We start from the raw sequence: 27,398 nt of genomic DNA, 5'->3' as shown, positions 1-27,398 counted from the left end.
ACTTCTTTTGCACTTATGTATGACTGTTGTTTGGATGCCAACATAGGTTTAAATGAGAACAAACTTTTATAACAAAATTAAAGTTGAATTTGTTAGGTACTTACACTTGCAATTTATTTTGTGCTCATGTATTTTCAAGCAAATAATGGCACTTAAATTATTTGGCTTGTATGACTTCTGTTTGTAATTATCAGGTTGGTACCCTTTTTTTTTTTGGGGGGGGGGGGGGGGGGGGGGGGTTGCTAGTCATTTGGATAGGGATAGGTTCTTTTTTTCAAGTAAGTGAGGATGAGTATCCAAACCTTTTTCAAGTGCCAGTGCTGGATCATTTCCTTATTTAGTGTTTTATAACCTTGTGTGGGCATGATGGTCCTTCATGTGCTTGTGCAATGACTTTAGACCCACAGAGATGCAAAATTGTGGATTTAGATTTTTTTTTTTTTCCTGTGCTTAAGTCCCACATTACTGAGTAAGCTCATATTTCTTAGAGGATGAAGGTGGTCATGGAGCTGAAAAACTGAACCCTCTTGTCAATTTTGGCATCATTGAGCTCCTATTGGGAGATAGTTGTCTGTTCAATCTAGAGTTAGGACTAAAACATCATCTATGGAAAGGGAATATCCGTTGTGGTGGTGGTTGGTGACAGGCTGATACCAAGCTCAACCAAAGTGACTCTTGATGGAATTCAGCGTAGAGTATAGGGTCAAGACATTACAGGACAATGCCTCAATCTACTGTAGAAAATTTGTTCCTCATTATCATTGCGCTTCAAATCTACCTTGCTGGGTTCATTCCTTCTCCCTTCTCCATTCAATTTTGATTTTATTGATTCACAAATCCTTCTTGTTATGGTTTCTTTTTAGGTATGATACACTAGCTCACACCCATGAATGTTCAAACCAATTCTTCTCCTTTAGTGCCTTCAACATGCTACTTTCAATATTTTTTTACTGTTTTCAAAATGGAACTGATAATAATAAGATTTTTGTCCAGAGTAAGTTGTAGTGTACTGCCAATATTAATTGTAATTGTTAGTTGAACATTTATTGTCATGTGCAATTTTGATGCTATATTGTTCTTCTGATGTCACAAGCATTACAAACTCTTTTATGTATCAATGAGTTTGATGGTTAAACCAATAATAAACATAGATCTGAGTTAGGCAGAAACAAAGCAGAATTCATGCATTGAGTTTCTTTCTGCAAAACAATGAATGGAATCTTATTATTTTGGGCCAAATGGGAATTTTTTCCATTACTGATATTGTTTTCATGACTTCTATGTTTCAAAACACAATAAAATGCTGAAAATGTTGTTGGATACTTGGATATGTAGAACCTGAATGTGATTTGGTATACACAGCCATATATTTTGTGGTTTCATGACCATTGTTCAAGAATCTGAAATTGTCTTGAAGTATGGTGGATTTAGTATATAAGCACATAGTACATAGATGCTTGTAGATTTTCTTCAGTCAATGGTTTATTCAAAGTATCTGAATTGAGATCTTTGTGGCCTTGTATTATTTTCATGTTTTTATTTTTATGCAATCTAATGAAAGCTTTTTATCATTTCTGCAGCTGGTCATATATTTTTATACATTACACCCTTCTAGTTGCCTATGTGTCTCGCTCTTCAGATATTTTGACAAATTTCCTTGGTATTCCAGTGTATGAACAACAATTCTAAGTTTTCTCCTAGAAGTTTTTTTTTTTTTTTTTCTCTTGCACTCGTCTCATCAAATACTGTTTCTTAAAATGTTTTGGTTGGATGTAAGCATGCGTTGCCTGCTCTTATTGCGTGCATGGTTTGTTTTTTCAGACATTCTCATGAATTTATTTGGGCTTAATGTTGTGAACTTGTGATCTGCAAACTAGCTGTGGGCCCTGCCCATAGGCCCACTAAAAAATTCAATTTTTATTATTTTGGTGAAAGTCCCTTGGAAGAAAAAGGAAAGTATGTACTTTGAAAAATGTTTATTCAAGAATCTTTCTTTTATTGAACATCAATTCTTGTTAGACCCATCAGTGTGGTAACCGGTGTATATAAGATTATTGCTAAGGTTTAGCGGATAGGCTGAGTTCTGTGCTGGGAGATACTATTCTGAGGCTCAAAGTGCAGTTGGGGTGGGGGGTGGGAGGTAGGTCATGGTTCTGAAAACCTAGATCGGACTGGCTGGTCTGAGCCGGGCAGACTGGAATCAGTCACTTCTTCGGTTCTGGTGACACTAGTAAATGGTTTTGGGGCTGAACTGGGATCAACCTGGCCAGAACCACGCAACTTGGTCTAAGATGGACGGACCCATTGAACTGGGTGGGTTGACCCAGCTCTTTTTGATAGATATAAAAAAGAGAAGCGAAGTTGCATGAGGCTGAGGCTGATGCCGTATTGAACTCTGCACCTCATGCTTGAGGGAGACCACTGCAGCCCAGACCCACAGCCAGCTTGTGCTCAAGTTCTCAACAAATAAAATATATAGTTAATTTATTTATTCTTCCTTACCCATGCTTTTGTTTTAACTGCTTCGATCACAACTTTTTTTTTTTGGATTAGAAAAGAAGGTGTTGTGGAAATCCCGAATGATTTGGAAGGGATTTGGAGAAGATTGTGGTAGAAGATTAAGGCTCTAATTAGATCCGATATTTAGGCTGATTGTATGATTTGCCTTTTATATTTCCATATTTTAGTCTCGGTGTAAATGTTAAATAGGGACCCGAGTATATGTGAAGAATACACAATTGAATATACAATAGATTTATTCTCATTTTCTACAGGTATCTTCAATAGAAAGAAAATCTACAAGAGGGAGAGAGAAATTTTCGAAGATAACCTGAGACGCTCCAAGGCTAAACAAAAAACATAAAATATGCCCAAGAAAAAAACTCATCCAGTCAACATGTTCTTCTAATCACTCTGCAGCTCCTGAAAGCCTGGCTCTAAGAGAAATCCCATACCCAACACACCACCGAGAGGCCAAATACTTTATTTTTTCCCAAACCAACATCTGGTATAACTTTTAACCAGAAAATATTTGAGTATTACGTTCCATCCATGAACCCCATAATACTGAGAAAAAGCCTCACTTCCATAAAGTTGCCCTGTCCTTTCTTCTACCATAACCTGGGAAGGATATTTCTATAAATTCTTCCACCAAGGGAGGAATATGTAGTTTTCTCCCGTAAATGTCAAAAAATATATTCCAAATACTCCAAGTAAATTCACACTGCAAAAGAAGGTGAGAAGTTGTCTTAGAGTTCTTGTAATAGAGCACACATACATTGGGAGAGAGGGCCTTCATAGGTCTCCTACTTTGCAACAAGTTATTAGTATTTATCTTATTAAGCACGACCAACCAAGTGAAAGCCTTTATTTTAGGGGGAACATTAGCCTTCCAAATAGTAGAGTATAGCAAGAAAGAAGAGTTGGAACGAATCAAAAATTAAAAAATAGATTTGCAAGAAAATGCACCCTGGTCCAAAGACCAAGAACGAGCATCCCTCCCCAAAGAAAGATTACTCCCACTCAATAAAGATAACAAGGATGACAATTCCACCATCTCCCTATCGTTTAGAGGTCTCCTAAAATGAAGATTCTAGGAAACCAAAGGACTACTCAATTCAGAAATAAAATAAAATAAAATAAATTAGATGACTTTATTTTGTTCAGAACTTAGATGAAATAGAAAAGGGAAAAAAGTAGAAAATGGTGCATTTCCCAGCCAAGGGTCTTTCCAAAAACAAATATGAGAACCCCTTCCACCTCAAGTTTAGTGTGAGGGATGAAAGAAGGATAAATATGAGAAATGGATCTCCATGGCCTTGAAGAACATTTTAAATTAGCATTGGTATCTCACCTGTTCTCATCTATCTCAAACTTCTTATTATTGTTAAAGGGACGATTCTTCTAGAGGGAAGCGCCATAGCCATTTAGCTAGAAGAGTGATGTTTTTAGATAGCAACTTGCCAAGACCCAAACTTCCCTCCTTTTTAGATCTACAAACCTCATTCCAACTCACTAAAGGGTCTCTGTGACTCCCCTTGCCGGACCACAAATACTCTCACATGATCCTCTCGAGCTTGCTAGCGATCCCCACTAGAATCTTAAAGACAAATAGAAAATATAATGGGATGCTAGCAAGACAATCCTGAATCAAAGTAATTCTACTCCCAAGAGAAAAGAGGACTCCCTTCCAACCATCTAATCTCTTTGTCACCCTTTCCACTACTGGGTTCCAAAAATCTGTAGCTCTAGGGTTACCCCCCAAAGGGACACCTAAGTCAAAGGCCAATCCAAAATACCATGCCTCACTTTGTTAGCTTGTTCCCTAACATGCTAAACCACTCTTCCTTATATTTATTTTGAGCCTAGACATTCTTTAGAAAATATGAAGAATACCCAAAATACTCTAAAAGAGAGTGTGATTGTCTACAAGAAAATGGTGTCGTTAGCGAACTAGAGATGCGATACCACCCCACATCTCTCCTGACTTCTAGACCTCTAACCAAACCCCTATTGACTGCCCTATCTACCTTCATACTCAAAACATCTGCTACAATAACAAACAAAAAAGGGGATAAAGGGTCTCCTTGTCTAATACCCCTGGAAGCACCAAACTAAGATTTAGGCTCATCACAATATTTTAAAAGACATACGCGAGGCACGCCTTGAGGCATTTTGGGCATAAAATGCCCTAAGGCGTAAATCCTTAAATGCATACGCCTTAGTGGAGAAGGTGTATGCCTCAAGGAAAAAATTATGCCTTTTACGCCTCAACAAGGAAGGCGTACGCCTTTTGAGAGCACATGAGTTAAAAAAAAAAAAAGGGCTTTGACAAGCGTCAAAAACCCCCTCTCTCAATGAAGCTTCTTTTTTCCAAAGCTTCGTATCTCTTTGACGACACCTCCACCTTCTCATCTCTCTTTGACGAGTCATCAACTACTTCCGGTATCATCTCTCTCCGACGACCCGTTTGGAGCTCGTCTCTTTCCAAGCTAGGGTTTGGCTTCGAAGACTCCCCTAGTTTCTTGCCTCTCTCCGATGAGTTGTCAACTGCTTCCAAGGTATCATCTCTCTCCAATGACCCCGTCGGAGCTCTCGTCTCTTTCCAAGCTAGGGCTTGGCTTCAAAGACTCCTCCAACTTCTCGCCTCTCTTTGATGAGTCGACATTGCTTCCGAGGTATCGTCTCTCTCAGAAGACCCCTTTAGAGCTTTCGTCTCTTTCCAAGCTAGGGTCTGCTTCGAGGATTCAACTCTCGCTATCTTTAGTTTTGTTCGTTGCAACTGCTTTTGATTCTTAGAAGTTAGAATCTTGGATGATGAGACACTGTGATGCTTTAATTTGGTTTTTTCTCTTCTTTTTGTAATGTTTTGGCCTATATGATATTTAAAAATTATGTTTTTATTTTTTTCTCCATTATTCTAAAATTTTTCTCATTTTTTTACAATATATAAATTGATTTTATTTATTTATTATTTAAAAAAATACAGTCCCCAAATGCTTAGGCCTCAACGCCTTAAGGCTTACGCCTCCCCTCGCCTCGCCTCGCGGAGGGTAAAACGCTTTGCCTTACGCTTTTGCTTTTTAAAACATTGATAATTATTGAAAACCATGCATTAGACAAACAACTCCTGATCCAATGATGCCAATGCACACCAAAACCCTTTCTCATAAAAGCTCTATCCAAAAGACTCCAACTCACTCTATTATAGGCTTTCTCAAAATCTAGTTTAAAATGAACCCCCTCTTCTCATTCCTAGCTCCACCATTTCATTGGCAACTAAAATTGCATCCACCATCTACCTCCCCCCAATGAACGTGCACTAGAGATGGTATCATCAAGCACCGCACTCAACCTATTAGCCAAAAATTTAGTAATAGTCTTATACACACTAGAGGCAAGACTAATAGGTCTAAAATCCTCCACTTCAATAGAATTAGATTCTTTGGAACTAAGGCTATAAAGAAGGAATATATACTCTTACTAAGGACTGCGTTATCAGAGAACTCGCTAAAAATTTTTAACAAATCCTCCTTTACTATATCCCAACACTCTTGAAAGAAAGCAATATGGGCCTGGAGCCTTATCCCTCTCCATCCCAAAAACCACCCCATTACTTCCTCCTTATCAAAAGGTCTCTCTAACCAACACATTTGATCAACAGATATAGGGTTCCAATCTAATCCCTCTATCATCGGCCTATTGTGATCGTCCTCCGAATACAAGTTTTGGGAGAAATTGGTGATAACAGAAGCAATATGACATTGATTATTAGATACTCTCCCATCCTCTACATCTAACTCCCTAATAAAATTCCTACTTCTTTACCCATTAGCTAGTCCATAGAAGAAAGAAGAGTTGCGGTCTCCATCCTCGACCCATTTGAATTTGGCCTTTTATCTCCAACTTCTCATTTCTAGAATAATCACCTCTTCTAACCAAGGTCTTAAATTTCGATTTCGACTCAAATTTCAAAGCTCCAAAAGTATGGAAATTTTGATGGAAATTTTGATTTCGATGTCAATTTCAATTTTGATTTGAAAAAATAACGGAAATCGGTAGTAAAGCATGAAATTCTTTGTGAAACTTTAGAAATGGTTAACAAACATAATCATGTAAGTTTTAGGACTAATATATTACAAGTTAAATACATCTATGTTGTGTATGAGGTGGAAAAGTTGTAATACAGTATGTGTATCAAGCATATTTGTAAGATAATATACAGTAAACATATTCAACTAATACAAATGAAATTCATAAATCATTTAAATATTATTTATTTTACAAATAATGATAATTTAGACATAAATGGCTAAATAAAATGTTGTTGTAAGTTTATTTTTTCATATAATTTCAAAAGCATTTGTAATGATATTTTGTTTAGATAAAAATAAATAAAATAAATTAAGAGAGAAATTTTACTTCACTCCTAAATCTCTTATTTTAATTTCAAGGAAATTTCATTGTATGGTTAAAATTTCGATAAGTTTTGCAGAAATTTCGAGTTTCGATAAATTTCGGGAAGATTCATGGAGATTTCGATGGAAATTATGCAAGATGGAAATCGACTGCCATTTCGATTTCAAGGGTGACAGAAACCGGAAATTTTGATGAAATTTCGACAATTTCGTGGAAATTTAAGACCATGCTTCTAACTCATTTTGGAGGAAAAATCTCCTAATCTCCTCACTATTTGTAAGATTACAATCTTGCTCCTTCCTATCCGTAAAAGTTAACTCACTCAAGATGCTAGATTTTCTAATTCTGATGTCACCAAACACCTTCTTATCCAAACTTTAAACTTTCCCCTCAGGCTTTAGAACTTTCTCTGAAATAGAAGCCCCCAAACCCCTTTCCAATTCCTCTCCTCAAGAGTCCCTAACCAAAAGCTTGAAGGCTGTATGATCCAGCCACATATTCTCAAATCTAAAAGGTGTAGGACCCTAAGGCACCTTTCTAGACCCCACGACACTTTTCTAGATTCCAACAGGATTGGAAGATGGTTAGACATAGTCCTAGGAAGAACACAATGAGAAAGGTTTGGAAATTCGTCCTCCCACTCGCTGGAAGCAAATTAAAATTCTGCATGCCAGTTGTTACTCTACCACCTCCTTTCTTCTCATTGGGGAACCTCACTGCATTAAAATCACCTCTCACAATCCATCTAGGGAAGCAGAGACCAAAAATGTAAATCCTTAGGTTGCCTCAAGCACAACTTACAGCAGCGCTGAAGCCTTCTTCGCTGAAGCCTTCTTCTTCGCAGATTACACCGAGCAGAACAGCAGCTGCCTGAGCTCTCTTCTTCACAGACTGCTCCAGCCGAACAGCAGCAACCCGAGGCCCCTTCTTGCATCTTCATCCTTCCAATTCTGATGTCATTTTGGGTTTGGAATCAGAGAGCTACTGGCTGAATCCGAACCCACTCCGTGTTTCGTTTGATTTTCCAATTCTTACCTTGACAGCTTAGATTTTTGCAATATCTTTTTGTTTATCTTGAGATTTATGATTGTGGATGTTGCTGAATTTGTTTCAAGAACCCTTGTTTCATTCTTCTACACTTGTTCTTTGTTTCAATTTTTGATTTGAGTAATATTGTTAGGCTGTTTTGAAACTCAAGAGAATGGAACCAAGCTTAGTATTGAAAAAATGCCCCTTAGAGCATAATCGTTATGATTTGCTGTTTATTGTTGGGAATAGTTGGATTAGATGATGTTGATGATTATGGTTTAGCTCCTTGAGCAAAGATAACCATAATTCATTCAATGCACGTCCGAAAACTCCTCCAATTTATGGAAAAAAGTAATGTTAGTGCCAAGGTGCATTGGAGCATAAATCCTAATTTGTTATATAGCAGTTTTCCAATTCTAAATTGAGTTCAATAATATGCTGCATTTAAATTTCCTTTAGTTTATTTAGTACTTGTTCTACCACTTCATACAAAAGAAGAACAAACCACTTTCGGTTATGCCCAAGAACCCATTTTCATTGTGAATAATATTGTAATTAGTAGGGACATATATTTCCTTTTTTTTATATATATTTTTTTATGGTAGTTAAATTTGGGATTTAAGCAGGCCGTTCCTTATGGAAATGACTTAGGGGCTCCCCTAATACTACTTGGTGAAACTCTTATACTTGGGAATCATTCTGTAAACATTTTTAGAGTGAATCAAGTTTTTGGCGCCATTGCCCGGGAGCGGTTAGCTTAATTCAAAATTTTCTATTATCTTTTTGTTTGATTCCTTTTTTTAGTCTTCTTTGTTTAATTTTTGTGTTGCACTCATTGTGGGTATGATATTCTTGCCTTGTGACTCTTTTTTGTGCTGTTCACTTTCTTGTTTTATTATTATTATTATTATTATTATTATTTTCTATTTTTTTTCTGTTATTGCAATTTTTTCTATTTTATTTGTTTTGAATCATTTTATATTTTTTGGCACTCAAGTTTGATGTTGTGGGCTAAGGATGACACAAATAAGTTGTATCGCGTGAATCATAGTCCAAGTAGTAGTGTGTCAAGTGTTGAATTGGATTCTAGCCTTAATTTTGGTTCTGAGACTAATTTAGAAATTCCTTTTTGTGTTGACATCATGGCTAAACAAGTTCCTACGACACTTACGGACTACCTACAGCCCACACGAACCACACAACCATATTGTATCATGTTGCCTAAGAATGCATAGAATTTTAATATTAAGCATGGTATGATGTCTGTGATACCTTAGTTTCATGGAATGGAATCTTAAAATACATATTAGCTCTTAACTAATTTTGAACTTGCTTGCACTACATTGATGAATAGGGCTATCACTGATGAGATGATTAGATTGCGTCTTCTTCCTTTTTCGTTGAAAGACAAGACTAAGGCATGGTTTAATTCTCTTCAGCCAAATTCTATTGCTAGTTGGTCTGACATGCAAAAAGAGTTCCTGCACAAGTTTTTTCCCTTACAAAGAACTCAATCTTTGTAGGAACAAATCAACCAATTCATGAAGGGAGCTGATGAGATCTTTCATGCAAGCTAGGAAAGATTTAAAACTGGTCAGCATGTGTCCTCATCATGGGTTCGAGTCATGGCGATTGGTGAATTATTTCTACACTGTTTTGACCCCTGAATCAAAGCAATTTGTTCATACAATGTGTACAAGAGATTTGTTCAATAAGGAGCCTGATGAAGCAATCGATTTTCTTGATTATTTAGCTGAAAATACTAAGCAGTGGACTATAAGGATTGACATGAAACCAATTGCAGCTCAATCATTGAGGGCAATAACTTGTGGAGGGCGATATGAATCGAAAGATGACATTGATGTTCAAGCACGACTGGCTGCTTTCACTAGAAGGTTGGATCTTATGGAGTCGGAAAAAGTGAAGGCAGTAAATAAAGCTCAGGAAGTGTGTGCTCTCCGTGCTGATACAAGTCATAAAACTTTGGAATGTCCTGCTTTGGCAATGTATTAGGAGAATTGTATAGAGCAACCTCAGAGCGTAAGTTGGGTGGGTCGACCTTAGAATCCACCAATGTCAAACACTTAAAACTCCTGCATGGCGGAATCACCCTAATTTTTCATAGAGAAGTGATTCAGGACAATCAAGTCAGCCATCCGCACCTCCTCAAAGTATTTCTTAGCAGTTTCCCTTGGTTCAATATCAATAGGCTTTTCAACCTCATAAGAAATCACTAGATGATATAGTTGCTAAGATGGCTGCCACTTTTCAGCAATTTATGTCAAGCCAAAAATTCAACCAACACTCAGAATTCTCAGTCCATCAATGAAATCAGAGGCACACTTTGCAAAATGACGCATACTCTGAACACTTTGGAGAAGGGTAAATTTCCAGGTCATGCTTAACCCAACCCGCAAGTGTACTAGAAGTCTCAAGTGAATTCAGTTGAGAATGAAGATGTTAAACCAGTGTAAGCTGTTATCACACTTAGAAGTGGTAAGCAAATTGAACAGGTTGTATTGAGGCCATTAGCTAAAAATGATTTTAAGCTTGATCAATGTTTGGAAGCCTTGGAAGATGAATTAGAGTCACCTAAAGCACATGTTGACCAAGGTGGGGATCAGCAACACGAGATTGAGCCGTTGGGTCAGAAAATTGAGGAGTTGAGGAAGGAGTATGTCCCTGTAGCACCATATCCTTAGAGGTTATTGTCGTCTCCCAAGAGTAAGCAGCAAAAAGAGATTTTGAAGGTGTTCAAACAAGTAAAAATTAATATTCCACTGCTAGAGGCCATTCAGCAAATTCCTTCTTATGCCAAGTTTCTGAAAGAACTATGTACAGTGAAGAGAGAATTGAATGTGAAGAAGAAATTCTTTTTAACGGAACAAGTTAGTGCAATAATTCAGCGTGAGACTCCTCCAAAGTATAGAGATCTGGGTTCTCCTACAATTTCCATCATGATTGGTGAATCCCGAATTGCTAGAGCCTTGTTGGACTTGGCAAGCAGTGTGAATTTGTTGCCATACTCGCTTTATGAGCGACTTGGACTGGGAGAGTTAAACGCAACTACACTAATGCTGCTGTTAGCCGATAGGTCAATCAAGAGACCGATGGGAGTTGTGGAAGATGTGCTTGTGAAAGTTGGCAGACTATCCAGTTGACTTTGTAATTCTAGATATACAACAGTCAAATGTCAATAATTTTCAAGCTCCTGTCATTCTTGGAAGACCATTTTTAACTACATCAAATGCTTTGATCAACTATAGAAGTGATGCTCTGAAGCTTACTTTTGGGAAAATGGGACTTGCGTTGAATGTTTTCAATGCTTGCAAAATGCTGAGTCATTTTGACGACACAAGTGATCTGAATGCTGTAGAGGTCTTGACACCAACAAAAATTAATTGTTCAACTCTTCATTTCTCCGATGATGAGTTTATTTTTTGGACATGTGAATTCTTACTGAGAAAACTGACCATGCTGATGAAAATTTCCTTGAAGCTTTAGACTATTTTGCATATTTGTCTTCACCACTTGAGGTACAAGTTGCAGGCGGTAGATGGCAGCCCCAGTTTGAGACTCTACTACCACTGGACATGCTTAAATCTTCAGAGGAACTTCCCCAGCTGGAATTGAAACCACTCCTTAAAGATTTAAATTATGTCTTTCTTGGTCCTGAAGAAGGCACTTTTCGTGTGGTAATTTCTTCGAAGTTAAATCAGAAAGATGAAGCTCAATTGTTGGAAGTATTAAGAAAGCATCGAGGTGCAATTGGGTGGACACTAGCTGACATCAAAGGTATTGATGATGCTGTTTGTACCCACAAAATCCATCTTGAGGACGATGTTAGACCTGTTTGAGATGCTCAATGTAGACTCAACCCTACTATGAAGGAAGTTGTTAAAAAAGAAGTGCTCAAGCTGCTTGCAGTGGGTATCATTTACCCCATCTTAGACAATAAGTGGGTAAGTCCAACTCAAGTGGTACATAAAAATCTGGTTTGACGGTCGTCAAAAATGAGAAAAATGAATTAATTCTAACTAGGATGGTCACTAGCTGGAGGATGTGTATTGATTATGGAAAACTTAATTTAGCCAGTAGGAAAGATCATTTTCCTTTGCAATTTTTGGACCAAATTTTGGAACGTGTGGTTGTTAATGCATTTTGTTGTCTCTTAGATGGGTTTTCTGGTTATTACGAAATTGCTGTACTTGAGGACTAGGAGGAGACCACCTTCACTTGTTCTTTTGACACTTTTGCCTTCACCAGAATGCTTTATGCTCCAGCTACTTTTCAGAGATACATGATGAGTATTTTCGATATGATTGAGGATATTTGTGAAGTATTCCTGGATTGTTTCTCTATTTTTGGAAAATGTTTTGAGAGTGTTTACATAATCTGGCTTGTGTTCTGCAGAGATGCAAAGAAAAAAATCTTTTGCTTAATTGGGAAAAATGCCAATTTATGGTCTCCCATGGCACTCTTTTAGGTCATATAGTTTCTTCTAAAGGTATAAAGGTCAAAAAGGTCAAAATTGAACTAATATCTAAACTCCCTATCCCCTAGGGCAGTTAAAGATATCCTTTCTTTTCTTGGTCATGCTGGCTTTTATAGGCGATTTATTAAGGGGTTCAGTTCTATTGCAAAACTATTGTGCATTCTTTTACAAAATAATGTTTAATTATTTTGTTCCAATGAGTGTCAAAAAGCTTTTGATACCCTTAAAGAATCGCTTACCACTGCCCCCATTTTAGCAACCCCCACGGTGGGACCTTCCGTTCGAAATCATGACTGATGAAATTGACCATGCCTTATGTGCTATTTGGGGCCAGCGTGTGAATAACATGCCTTTTGTGATTTACTATGCCCATAGAACCTTTAATGATGCCCAAAAAAGCTACACTACTGAAAAAGAATTGTTTGTTGTGGTTTTTGCACTTGATAAATTTTGGTAATACGTTCTTGGTTCTCCCGTTGTTATTTTCACTGACCATTCTGCGTCGAAGTATTTGTTTGATAAGAAGGATGCAAAACTAAGCTTAATCCGCTAGATTTTACAACTTCAAGAGTTCAACATCACCATTAAGAACAAGAAAAGAGTCGAAAATGTGGTGGCCGACCATCTCTCCAGATTGCCACCATCCTCCTCTTCAAATGTCATCCCTCCTCTTGATGATAGTTTCCCGGATGAGCAGCTATTTGTAGTTCAAAACGCTCCTTGCTTTGTTGACATAGTCAACTATTTAGTAACTGAGCAAATGCCTTCTGAATGGTCCATCCAAGGTAGGCGTTGATTTCTCTTTGAGGTACGACATTTCTACTTTGTTGATCCTTACCTTTTCAAATACTGATCAGATCAATTGATTTGAAGGTGCATTTTTATGATGAGTTTTCTTCTGTTTTGAGATTTTGTCATATGGGTGAATGTGGTGGCCATTTTTCAGCAAAGAAAACAATAGCTAAAATTTTGCAAAGCGGTTTGTATTGGCCTTCCATGTTCAAAGACGCTTGCAATTTTTGTAAGGCGTGTGAGTCATGTCAAAGTAGGATCCATTAGCAAAAGAGACATGATACCTCTTTCTCTTATTCTTACTTTATAAATCTTTGACTGTTGGGGAATAGACTTCATGGGACCTTTCCTTGGGAATGCATTTATTTAATTGGCTGTGGACTATGTCTCAAAGTGGGTTGAGGCTGTCGCTTGCAAAACAAATGACCATTGCATCATGCTAAAATTTTTTCAATCTTTGTTTGCTCGTTTTGGTATGCCTAAAATTATCATTAGTGATGGGGGTTCTCATTTTTGCAACAAACCATTTTCTTCACTCATGAAGAAATATGGTATCACACACCGAGTGTCCATCCCCTTTCACCCCAAACAAATGGGCAAGCTGAATTGGTAAATAGGGAAATAAAAATCATTTCGGAGAAAACTATCAATCCTGTCGGATTTCTAGGGAATAAATTAGGAAATTCTATTTTTTGAATAACATATGAAATTACTATTTCAGATTCTAGTAGTTTCTGTTTCTTGTTTTTGAGGCTAGAGATTTGCTGATTTGATTTGTTGATTTTGCGGCCTTCCTAATTTGGTGCCCTTCATCTACTATTTATCTTGTAATTGTGTCTCTTGAAATTCAATAAGAATGGTTATTCTTCTTCTCAAAAATCCTTCAGGGTATCAAAGCCTCGTGCTCCTTTTCTATTTTGTTCTTTCTTCTGATAATGTCATATAAGTCGGCAATGACTGGCACCCAAAGAAATCCTACCAGCTCTTCCGGTACTTCTGAAACCACTCCGCCCAATCCCAATATTCCTCCCAAGTTTGTATCTGCTGAGTACTATTCCTAGAATTCAACCCTTTATCTCACAGTTACAAAACTCAATGGGCACAACTATCTTGAGTGGGCTCAGTCCATAAAATTGGCGATCGATGGTAGAGGAAAAATAGGGCATTTGATTGGCAAAATATTGAAACCTACTGCTGGTGACCTTGATATAAAAAAATGGCAGTCCAAAAATTCTCTTATTATTTCTTGGCTCATCAATGCCATGGAACCTGCCATTGGAAAACCTCACCCATTTCTTCCCACTGCTAAAGACATCTGGGAGGCCGTTTGAGATCTTTATTCGGACCTGGAGAATTCTTCTCAAATATTTGAGTTGAAAACTCGACTCTAGAGATCCAAGCAGAATGATTGCGATGTTACTACTTATTACAACAAATTGGTAACGTTATGGTAGGAACTTGGTTAGCGTAATGATGATGTTTGGCAGAATTCAAACGACCACGCTCGCCACAAGGAAAGAGGAAAACAACAGGGTTTACATGTTTTTAGCTAGCCTTAATCGAAGTTTGGACGAGGTCCGAGGCTGCATTCTTGGCAAGAAGCCATTCACTTTCATGGGTTGGAGGGCAAAGCATTTTAGGGGATAACTATTCTTTTACCTACCACTTGATTAGAAATGATCTAGGACAATGCTTTGTCTTTCATCCCATGAAAGTGAATTCTGGAGTCATTCTTAGCGTACTTCCAAGACTAAAAATCAGAGAAGTTCTATCACCATCCATGATTCATTAGTATCTGAACTGAATGCTTATGAAGGAAAGATTGTCTATCATTCATTGAAAAAGTTCAATAACAATCACTATCAAGCTATGAATCAACAGTTTACCCATTCAGCCTAATCACATTAAGGCTCTTAAGCCCTTTATTGCACATAATTGCAACATGCAATTCCTTCCCCCCAACTAAACAATGCAGTGTCCTCAATGCTGATAGAGTAGAAAAACAACACAAGGAATTAAACAAAGAAAATAGACTAAAAAAACAAACAAAAACAATAAAAGAAACAACACTCAACAGTCACAAGGTGTCTAGACAAAAAAGACTTTCATCACCTGGATCATAAGTGAAAATAAAGGGCTTAAGAGCCTTAATGTGATTAGGCTGAATGGGTAAACTGTTGATTCATAGCTTGATAGTGATTGTTATTGAACTTTTTCAATGCATGATAGACAATCTTTCCTTCATAAGCATTCATTTGGGATACTATTGAATCATGGATGGTGATAGGACTTCTTTGAATTTTAGTTTTAGAAGTATGTTGAGAATGACTCCAGAATTCACTTTCATGGGATGAAGGGCAAAGCATTGTCCTGGATCATTTCTGATCAAGTGGTTGGTAAAAGAATAGTTATCCCCTAAAATGCTTTGCCCTTCATCCCATGAAAGTGAATGGTTTCCTGCTGAGAATGCGGTTTCGGACCTCGTCCAAACTCCGATAAAGGTTGGCTAAAAGCATGTAAACCCTGTCGTTTTCCTCTTTTCTTGTGGCGAGTGTGGTTGTTTGAATTCTCAAACATCATCATTACACTAATCAAGTTCCTGCCATAACATTACCAATTCGTTGTAATAAGTAGTAACATCGTGATCATTCTGCTTGGATCTCCAACGTCGAGTTTTCAACTCCAATATTTGAGAAGAATTCTCAAGGTCCGAATAAAGATCTCCAGGTCTCCTTTGTCGTGAGTAGACAATGTCAAATGGTTTTTTCTGTTTCTCCTTTGTTAGTCATTATAGGATCATAAACATCATGAGATGGCACTGTAGGAAGACCTTCCTTTTTAGTATCTAAAAAACTCGACTCACTTTCTCCTGGTATAATAAAGCTTGGGTTTTCACGTTGAATAATCAAAGTTGGAGAATGATCATTTTGCGAGTCTTCAGTTTGGAAAAAATCATGAATCATTGCCGAATCTTTGTTTTGGTACCCCTTTTGAAGATGAGGCATAAAATAGGGATGTAATTCAAAGAATGTAACATCCATGGTAACTAACATTTTTTTGGAAATGGGTTCCAAAAATTTGTACCCATTTTGAGTGGGAGCATAACCAACAAACACACATTTTGTGGGTGGGGTTAAAGTTTTCCTTAATTATAACTATGAATATGAACACAAGAGGTACAACCAAATATCTTTAGTGGTAAAGAAGAAGACAACAGACTTGTTGGATAAAACTTATGAAAAACATCAAACGGTGTTTCAAAGCTTAAAACCTTATTAGGCGTTCTATTTATGAGATATGTAGCAGTAGGAACGGCTTCACCCCAAAGATATTTAGGTATGTGATTGGTAAAAAACAATGCACAAGCTACTTCCATTAAGTGTTTGTTTTTTCTTTCAGCCAAACCATTTTGTTGTAGAGTGTCGACACAAGAGCTTTGATGAACAATTCTATTTTCAAGAAAAAATTGGCCCAAAATGTTTTTGAAATATTCTCGACCATTATCACTCCGCAATATTTGATTATTGTTTTGAAATTGTGTTTGTACCATGGTGTAAAATTTTTTGAAAATTGTTTCCACTTCAGATATTTCCTTTATCAAATAAACCCAACTTAATCTCGTGGTAGATGTTCTACATGGGCCCCATATATCACTATGAATCATAGTAAATGGTGTAGTTGGTTTGTAGGGTTGGGTGGAAAAGGATGCACGATGATGTTTAGCAAACTGACAAACTTCACATTGAAAAGAAGATGGACTTTTATTCCGAAATAAATTGAGAAACAAGTGTTTTAATAATTGAAAACTAGGATGGCCTAAACTATAATGACATAAAATGATATCATTATCTTTGAAAACAGAAACAGAATTTAAGCAAGTACTTTGACATTGTCTACTCGAGTTAGGTCCATCGTCAAAATAATAGAATTCATCTTTTTCCTTTGCACTGCCAATCACCCTCCCCATGGTCAATTCCTAATAAGAAGAGTAGAAATTAGCTTGACATTGATGATTAGAGTGTTGACTTTTTGAGTCCGATTCCTATTTTGATTATGACAAACCATGACATCTCATGCGTGCGTTTAGTCTTTGAATAAATTTATAATGCATAAGACACAAATGAGAGATGCAATATGGAAGCCTTGAATGCATACCAACGATCATATTCCAAGGCGTATTTCATGAACAATCAGAGGAGTAGAAGACTTGAAGACTTTATTTATTATTTTATAAGTTGTAATAATTATTTAGGTTTAATGTGTGCATGCATATCATATGATGTAAATTGAAGCTCAACCAAAGCCAAGACCTTAGATTGACCATAGGACCTCCAAGTAACATGAAAAACTTTTTTCATAAAATGCCTAACTTATACAAAGGTTTTAAAATGATTTTGAAGTTAAAAGAAGGTAAAAACTAATTTTTACAAAGGGGTCGGTCTACCGGCCAGCCAATTGGACAGTAGAAATGAGTGTTTTTCTATATCCATAAGTTCTTATTTTAAAAATTGTTCAACATGAAAGTTATGAGATTTTCTCTTAGGTTTCTGCTCATACCAAGAATGTCCAATTTGGAGTCATATAGAAAAAGTTATGGCCAAAACACCAAAAGATGTCCATAGCAGAAAAATTCCCTTCATGTTTCTTCCGTCTTAGTTATGGGCGTTTTTCTCAATCCATAACTTCTTATCTTAAAAGGTGCTCAACATAAACGTTGTGAGATTTTCTCTTAGCTTTCTGTTGGTGTTGTATAGAAAAAGTTATAGCCAAAAAACCGAAGAGTGTCTGTGCAGAAAGCTCCCCAACGGCCGAAAAACAACTAGTTTTCAAATTAAATCATATTTTAATACCCCAACGGTCATAAAGCGGCTAGTTTTGGTCTTTACCTTTAAATACAAGCCAAAGACACTTGAAAAATTAAGGAGAGACATCTTGAGAGCATATCTACACATTCTTTGTTTCTCCCTCATTTTTCATAACCCCTTTCTGCATTAAATTTCATATTTCTCCCACTCTTTCACTTTAAAAATTCTTTTTGGGAGAAAATATTGTGGGTTATTGAAGGAAGCTTGGAGCATATATCCACTCGTATATTTCTACTTCAAAGGCTTCTTTTTATTGAGGTAATTTTGAAAAGGCTTGAACATATATTCAAGTTTATATATATTGCTTGAAGGCCTCTACTTTTTATTATTGTTGTTTTTCAAAGATCAAATTTCTCCTACTCTTCTTGAAAATATTTTTGGAGAAAAATATTTTGGAGGTTTTATTTAGAAAGGCTTGAGCTTATATTCAAGTTTATATATATAGCTTGATAGCCTTTTTATTATCATGTTCTTCAAAGATCAAATTTCTCCCATGCTTTTTATTTGAAAATATTTTGGAGAAATTTATTTGACATTGTCTTGAAGGCTTAAGCATATATTTAAGCTCTTACATATATTGCTAGAAAGCCTTATTTAATTTGTTTTTATAAAGGTCAATCATTTTAAATGAAAACCCTAACTTCTCCCATTTATTTACTTGGAAATATTTTTATTGGAGAAAATCTATGGGTTAGTTCAAGAATGCTTTGAGTATATATATATATTGTGCTTGAGAAGCTTCTTGACAATGGCTTGAGCTAATATTCACTTTCATATATTTTGCTCGAAAGCCTTATTTAAATTAAATTTTAAAAGGTCATTTTCATAAAGAAAATCATTTTCCATACTCTCATTGGTTTACTTGAAAAATTTTGAGAGGAATACTATACTCTACTAAGCTTCATTTTAATTTTATATGAGAGTGCATTTTAGTGCTTCATATTGTATATCATTTGCTTAGTATAAAAGCACTTTTATTGTACTCAAAATTTATTTATCTATTGTATTCTCGGTGTGTGGTCGGAAGAGGATTGCACTGTCCTGTAAAGTGCACCGGAGTAGCTTAAGCCCGGTTTGGAGAGTTAGGAGCACCGTCCTGTAAGGTGTGGTTGTAGGTTGTGGCTCAGCCTCGAAATTTGAGCTGGGGAGACTCTGCCCCGTAAGGAGATGTGTAACCGGCTTTTCCTCTGTCCGTTTAAGTGAGTAGGTTAGTGGAATCTTTGGGGGTATGCCCAAGGCGGGGACGTAGGTAGGATTGGCTGAACCTCGATAGCAAATCTTGTGTGTCTCTCTTTCTCTCCCTATCTCATTTAAATTCCGCACTTTAATTTCCGCATATGTATGAATGTTTATTTATTGTCATTCTTGTTTTTCATACACGCTTTAATTTTTAAATGAGATTTAATGTGGTGAATAGGTGAAGTTTAAATTAAAAAAATATTTTTTAAGTCCCAATTCACTCCCCTCTTGGGATCACACCATAACTCTCACAGAGGTAGTTTTACTGATGGACAACAAATTGCAAAAGAAATTGGGAACGTGGAGCACATCATGGAGAGTTAACAACGAAGTGAGTTTGATAGTTCCTATCCCGGCAATTACTGATAGTGAGCCATCTGCAATTTTGACCATTTTATTGCTTGCACATGGACTATAGGATGAGAACAATTTGGAGCAACCAGTTATATGATCAGTTGTGCCAAAATCAATTATCCAAGAATGAGCAGAATTAGGAGTAACACCTAAAAACGCAGTAGCAAGAGAGTTACTCTTCTGTACCAAAGAACAAGATGGAGTTAAGAACAATTTTGGAGATTGAAACAATTTGTATAGGTGCTCTAATTGCTCCTTCGTAAAAGGGACTACATCCAAATTGGTAGAAGGCTCTTAAGTCTCTTCAGCAGTTGCTTTGTAGACATTACTGTCACGTTTGAATGTTGGCTTCCAATTTGTTGGTTTACCATGAAGCTTCCAACACGTCTCCTTCGTATGCCACGGTTTTTTGGAATGCTCGCACCACGATTTCTTACGCCTGTCGTTGTCAGAATCAACACCTTTTGACACAAGAGCAGAGCTCGCAGGTTCTAGGTTGAAACCAGGTTCAGTGTTGCACATCATGATTTTTATCCTCGATTCCTCACGTATAACTTTAGATAAAACTTCCCTAATAGAGGACAATGGCTTCTTGCCGAGAATGCGGCCTTAGACCTCGTCCAAACCCTGATTAAGACCGGCTAAAAACATGTAAACTTTGTCATTTACCCCTCTTTTCTTGTGGTGAGTGTGGTCGTTTGAATTCTCCCAAGAATCATCATTACACTGATCAAGTTTTTCCCATAATGTTACCAATTCGTTGTAATAAATAGTAACATCGCGATCATTCTGCTTGGATCTCCAGAGTTGAGTTTTCAACTCAAATATTTGAGAAGAATTCTCTAGGTTCGAATGAAGATCTCGAATTGCCTCCCAGACGTCTTTAGCAATGGGAAGAAATAGGTGAGGTTTTCCAATGCAGGTTCCATGGAATTGATGAGCCAAGAAATAATAAGAGAATTTTCAGATTGCCATTTTTTAGATTAGGGTCACTAGCAGCACGTTTCGATATTTTTCCAATCAAATGCCCTATTTTGCCTCTGCCATCTATCGCCAATTTTATGGATTGAGCCCACTTGAGATAGTTGTGGCCATTGAGTTTTGTAACTGTGAGATAAAGGGCTGAATTTTGGGAATATTAATCAGCAAATACAGACTTGGGAGGAATAGTGGGATTGGGTGGAATGGTTTGAGAAGTACCGAAAGAGCCAGTAGGATTTCTTAGGGCGCCCGTCATCGCCGACTTATACAACATCATCAGAAGAAAGAACAAAATAGAAAAAGAGCATGAGGCTCTGCTACCACGAAGGATTTTTGAGAAGAAGAGTAACCATTCTTATTGAATTTCAAGAGACACGATTACAAGATAAATAGTAGAGAAAGGCCACAAAATCAGCAAATCAAATCACCACAAAATCAGCAAATCAAATAAGCATATCTCTAGGCTAGAAAATTGGAAACAGAAACTACAAGAATTTGAAATAGTAATTTCAAATTTTATTCAAAAAATAGAATTTCCTAATTTATTCGCTAGAAATCCGACAGGATTGATAGTTTTCTCCGGAATGATTTTTTTTTCTCTGTTTGCCAATTCAGCTTGCCCATATGTTTGGAGGTGACAGGGGGTGGACACTCGGTGTGTGATACCATATTTCTTAATGAGTGAAGAAAATAATTTGTTATAAAAATGACAACCCCCATCACTAATGATAACTTTAGGCATACCAAAACGAGCAAACAAAGATTGTAAAAATTTTAGCATGATGCAATGGTCATTTGTTTTGCAAGCGACAGCCTCAACCCACTTTGAGACATAGTCCACGGCCAATAAAATAAATGCGTTCCCAAAGGAAACTGGGAAAGGTCCCATAAGTCTATTCCCCAACGGTCAAAGATTTCTAAAGTAAGAACAGGGGAAAGGGGTATCATGTCTCTTTTGCTAATGGATCCTACTTTTTGACATGACTCACACGCCTTACAAAAATTGTAAGCATCTTTGAACATGGAAGGCCAATACAAACCTCTTTGCAAAATTTTAGCTATTGTTTTCTTTGCTAAAAAGTGACCCCCACATGCACCCATATGACAATATCAAAATAGAAGAAAACTCATCATCAGAAATGCACCTTCGAATCAATTGATTTGAGCAGTATTTGAAAAGGTAAGGATCATCAAAGTAGAAATGTCGTACCTCATAATGAAATCAACGCCTATCTTGGATGGACCATTCAGAAGGCATTTGCTCAGTTACTAAATAGTTGACCATGTCAACAAAGCAGGTAGCTTTTTTGAACTACAAATAGCTGCTCATCCGGGAAACTATCATCAAGAGGAGGGATGACGTTTGAAGAGGAGGATGGTGCCAATCTGGAGAGATGGTCGCCCACCACATTTTCGACTCCTTTCTTGTTCTTAATGGTGGTGTTGAACTCTTGAAGTAGTAACATCTAGCTGATTAAGCTTAGTTTCGCATCCTTCTTAGCCAACAAATATTTTGGCGCAGAATGGTCAGTGAAAATAACAACAAGAGAACCAAGAACATAAAACCAAAATTTATCAAGTGCAAAAACCACAACAAACAATTCTTTTTCAGTAGTGTAGCTTTTTTGGGTATCATTTAAGGTCCTACTGGCATAGTAAATCACAAAAGGCATGTTATTCACATGTTGGCCCAAAATTGCCCCAAAGGCATGGTCACTTGCATCGATCATGATTTCGAAGGGAAGGTCCCACCATGGGGGGTGCAAAATGGGGCAGTGGTAAGCGCTTCCTTAAGGGTATCAAAAGCTTTTTGACACTCATTGGACCAAAATAATTCAACATTATTATGTAAAAGAATACACAACGGTTTTGCAATAGAACTGAACCCCTTAATAAATTGCCTATAAAAGCCAGCATGACCAAGAAAAGAAAGAATATCTTTAACTGCCCTAGGGATAAGGAGTTTAGATATTAGTTCAATTTTGACCTTGTCTACCTTTATACCTTTAGAAGAAACTATATGACCTAAAAGAGTGCCATGGGTGACCATAAACTGGCATTTCTCCCAATTAAGCAAAAGATTTTTTTCTTTGCATCTCTGCAAAACACAAGCCAGATTATGTAAACAACTAATTAAAAAAAAGTTATGTGAAAAACATTGAACAACTTTGGAACCTTAGATTTATTTTAGTATATTCATGCCAATATGTCATTGACTAGGGTGTTAGCATTTTTTGGTAGCTATGGGTTTGACGGTGGTTGTGGCAATTCGGGTTTGGGTCTGAGAACCATGCTCTTATACCATGTTGAAGAATTGGTTAAATTGGAAGGCCTGATCATATGATAGGTCTCTCCCTCTAATTGTAGATGTCCATACTACTCTTACTAACTCATGCACTAACTCACACTTACTAACACAACAATAATACATAGCAGTAATACTGAATGACTAAAGTAACTAGTAACACCAACCTCTTGGTTTAGAGTGACGCATGGCGCCACTCTATAGGGGGTCGTCCACTAGGCTTTTAGTCTAACTCAAAAGCCCAAAAAGCCTTCAATGATATCAAGAGCCCGTCCCCACGTCCTTGGGGTGCCCTCTTAGTGCGTGAAAGGACATTGGTAGTGGTAGGGTGCTCGTTTTTCCACCTATGGTAATCAAATTTACGTACTATTCTCATCCTAGCATGAGGAACCAGTAGTGGGTTTGAAAAAATCATACTCAACTAAGAATGCCACTTCGATAATTGATGGATACACCATAAGGCTATACTAGCACTCAAAGTACATATTTGAGATCTCCCTAATCGAATTCATCCCTAATCGAATTCATGTTTACAGATATGCTTTCAAGGCACATCTGCATGCTTATTGTGCCCTGCAAAGGTTGCCCATACAGCCCTATTGCATGTCACAAATGCAAGAATGTAAGATTGTGACATGTAGCACTTGTAGAGGATAAGATGAGGGAAGAGTGATTAAGATGGTTCCGGAACTTGCAGTGTAAGCCAAATAGTGCAGCCTGAGGAGGATTGAGTTAATTTTTTGTGGAAGTACAAAGGGGAGGGGTAGAGCAAGTTATAAATATCTTGGACTAGGATAACAACACTCCAAATTTTGGAGAATATTTCCCTAGATCATGCGAAATAGCGTTAAGAGAGGATTCATGTTGCTGACCCTAGGTAGTGGAACTTGAGGCTCGATTTTGTGGTTGTTCTTGGAAATGTGTCCTATTTGAAACTATAAGGTTTTTGAATTAATTTACAAATTGAAAATGCCCTCTGAGCTTGCCAGTTTGCCCATTTGTTATGCTTTATTTTTCATTACATGAGAAGAAATAAATAAAAGTTTCCAAAACAAGACGGACGATTTATTCAATCAAACTAGGCATCCAATTGAATCATAAGCACTCATTTAATTCCTAACATGTAAGTTGCTCAAACTTGTTATTCACTCAAATCAAAGCATGATAAGAAGCTCAAATGATGAAGCGAACAATTTTATGAACCTTTTCCTCATGCAAACTGAATATAGGCCTAAAAAATAATTGATCATATTGCACATGGACTTGAAAATTGTGGCCAAAATGAAGGTGGTTCCAAGAAAACGTAGACCAAAAGGGCATGTCTACACTAACGTCTCTTTCAAAGACCTCCGAATGAAGCAGTTTTTGAACACTCAATGTTTTTTATGTATTTAAAATGTTTCAATTTTGAACATCATTAGTGTTCTTTGCCTTGGAATATAAGGAAACTTATGGGTAAAAGTATGGAAATTGTGGACATATTGATTAGAAGAAAAAATAATATAATTTGCCTTTAAGAAATTAAGTGGGTGGGGGAGAAAACTAGAGAAATTGATAAATCAAGATTTGAAATTTGTTGTACTGGATAAGAAAAACATAAGAATGGGGTAGGTATTATTATGGACAAAAACTTAAAAGATAGGGAATAGAATTATAAAAATCAAGATGGTCTTAGTCCAAGAGATAATAAATATTATTAGTGCTTATGCTTCTCAAGTAGGCTTAACAGAAAATCTTAAAAGAAAATTTTGGGAAGATATGGATAGAATTATACAAGGCATATCAGGGATTGAGAAAATATTCATAGGAGCAGATTTGAATGGACGCGTTGGAAGGGATAATATAGGTTATGAGAGGATACATGGGGATATGGTTATGGAGACAAAAATGAGTCTGGAGAGATGATCTTAGACTTTCGCTACGTCATATGATTTTATTACAATGAATACTTGTTTTAAGAAGCGAGAAGATTTCTTAATAACCTTTAAAAGTGTACAAAATAAAAGTCAGATAGATGAAGTTATCCTAGGTGAAAGCTTAACCACACAACATAGAGTCTTTGTGTTAGATATATGTATTATAAATCGAAGAAAAATGATAATATAAACCCGTGTAAGAGAACTAGATGGTGGAACCTAAAGGGAGAAAATATAATAAAATTTAAAGATAAAATTGTCAAAGATGGTGATTGGACTATAGAGGATGGGATAAATACAAATATTCTTTGGAGGACAACTAGCTCTATTAAAAAGATAACAAAAGAGATTTTAGGTGAATCAAGGGGAACGTTCTCGAATAGCAAAGAAAGTTGGTGGTGGGATAAAGATGTCCAAAAAGCCGTAATGACAAAAAGAATTTGGTATAAAATGTGGCAAAAATATAGAAACATGGATAAATTTGAAAAGTATAAAGAGGGGAGAAAGGATGCAAAAAAGGCCTTCAATGAAGCTAAATATAGATCATTTAATAAGTTGTATGATAGATTAGATACAAAAGAAGGAGAAAGATACATTTAAACTTGCTAGGGTCAGAGAAAGAAATAGTAAGGACTTAGGTAATATAAAATGTATAAAAAGTGAGGATGACACTGTCTTGGTTAAGGAAGAAGACATAAAAGAAATATGGCAAAGTTACTTTAGTAAGCTGTTTAATGAAAACCAAGTAGAAGACTTAAACTTAGAATTGAAAAATGAGGAAAAGACTAAAAATGTGAGATTTTTTTGCAAAATTAGAGTTAACGAAGTTAAGTTTACACTAAAACAGATGAAAATGGAAAAGCTATAGGACCGAATAACATTCCAATTGAAGTTTGGAAATGCTCAAGTGATAAAGAAATTATATGGTTAACTAACTTATTTAACACAATTATAAAAACTAAGAACATGCTAGATGAATGGAGGAAAAACACTTTGATACCTATTTACAAAAATTAAAGGAGATATTCAAAGTTGTAATAACTATCTTGGAATTAAACTTATGAGTCATACGAAGAAATTGTGGGAAGGGGTAGTTGAATAAAGATTAAGGTTAGAAACGATGGTCTTAGAAAATCAATTTGGTTTTATGCCTGGGAGATCTACTATAGAAGCTATATATCTTTTAAGAAGATTAATGGAAAAGTTTAGGGAAAAGAAGAGGGACTAGCATTGGTATTTATTGAATTTGAGATAGCATATGATAGGGTACTCAGGGAATATCTATGGTGGGTTTTAGAAGCTCAAGAGATTTGCTAGGTTTTCTGGATTGAAAACTATGAACTTGAAGTATAAAAACTAGAAAATCAATTCAGAAAAGAGGAACGGCGCACAGCAGCGTTTCAAGAATGAAATAAATGTATTTTCTCGCTATTGGGTTGCCCTAACACGATTAGGGTTAGCCTTATATAGCTAAGTTTGAATTCTAACTATTTGGCCAAGTTTTATTAACAATACCTTTCAAAATCGGAAAGAAATTGTGCTGTTCATAAAATAAATCACACACTTCGGTTGACTGAACTGGGAGCTCGGTCGCTTGAACCAATTAAAAACATGAATTTCGAAACAGACAGTAGCATTTCAGTCAACCGAACTTTAGGTTCGGTCCCCTGAACCAACACTGTCTGGACTTTACCAATGGCAATAGCCATTCGGTTGACTGAACTACATGTTCGGTCACCCGAACTCATTGATGCCAGACTAGGTTGTTCAAATTCCTGCATTTGGTCGTCTGAACATGAGCCTCGGTTGCCCGAACATTCTGAAATTCATTGTTTCTTTTATTTTGATTCCAAAACTCATTTGCATTCTTTTGAAAAGATATTTGGACTTCAAAAAAATATTTTCCAAGTTATTAAAATAGGTCTCTAAGTCCAATAATTAATCCTAAGAGCTTCACAACAAACATAAGTTTGAGAAGTGCTTACATGAGAATTGTATTACAGTAAACATGAAATCCTATCTAAGTCTTCATGTCTTTGAGCTTGATTTTCATCCAGGCTCTTCTTCAATATCAATAGCCATTCTTCATTTTGCTTGTGTTCTTCATGGCTTTAAACTTAATCATGATCCATTGTGCTTGTGAGATATAATACTTGTAAATACACTTGAAAGCACAATTAGATTCCTTAGTTTGTCATTATGAAAATGAGATTAAGCCTTGTTAGGCCAACATTTAGATCTTTTGTTGCCAACCTCGACAAAATCCATGTTCCTAATAACATACAAGAGGCTCTCGGTACACCTAAATGGAAGTTTGCTGTTTGGGAAGAAATCAATGCACTAGAAAAGAATGGAACATGGGAAATCACAGAATTACCAACTGGAAAACGTCCAGTAGGTTGCAAATGGATATTCACTATGAAAGAAAATAAAGATGGAAGTGTTAACTGATTCAAATCTCGGTTGGTAGCAAATGGATTCACTCAATCATATGGAATCGACTA

The 27,398-nt window shown here is 36.5% G+C and overlaps 1 protein-coding gene across 2 annotated transcripts in view; it reads left to right on the top strand.

Annotated features, from left to right (window-relative positions):
- LOC131149373 (uncharacterized) overlaps window positions 1-27,398 on the top strand; it is a 95,459-nt gene that overhangs the window by 30,677 nt on the left and 37,384 nt on the right. For both annotated transcript variants that reach the window (XM_058099772.1, XM_058099770.1), the window contains one exon: window positions 1,581-1,670. In XM_058099772.1, the coding sequence (XP_057955755.1) occupies window positions 1,581-1,670 (90 nt within the window). The remainder of the gene's footprint in view (window positions 1-1,580; window positions 1,671-27,398) is intronic.

Source organism: Malania oleifera, chromosome 2 (assembly GCF_029873635.1).
Source record: "Malania oleifera isolate guangnan ecotype guangnan chromosome 2, ASM2987363v1, whole genome shotgun sequence".
NCBI lineage: Eukaryota > Viridiplantae > Streptophyta > Magnoliopsida > Santalales > Ximeniaceae > Malania > Malania oleifera.
This window is presented reverse-complemented; position numbering and strand designations above follow the sequence as displayed.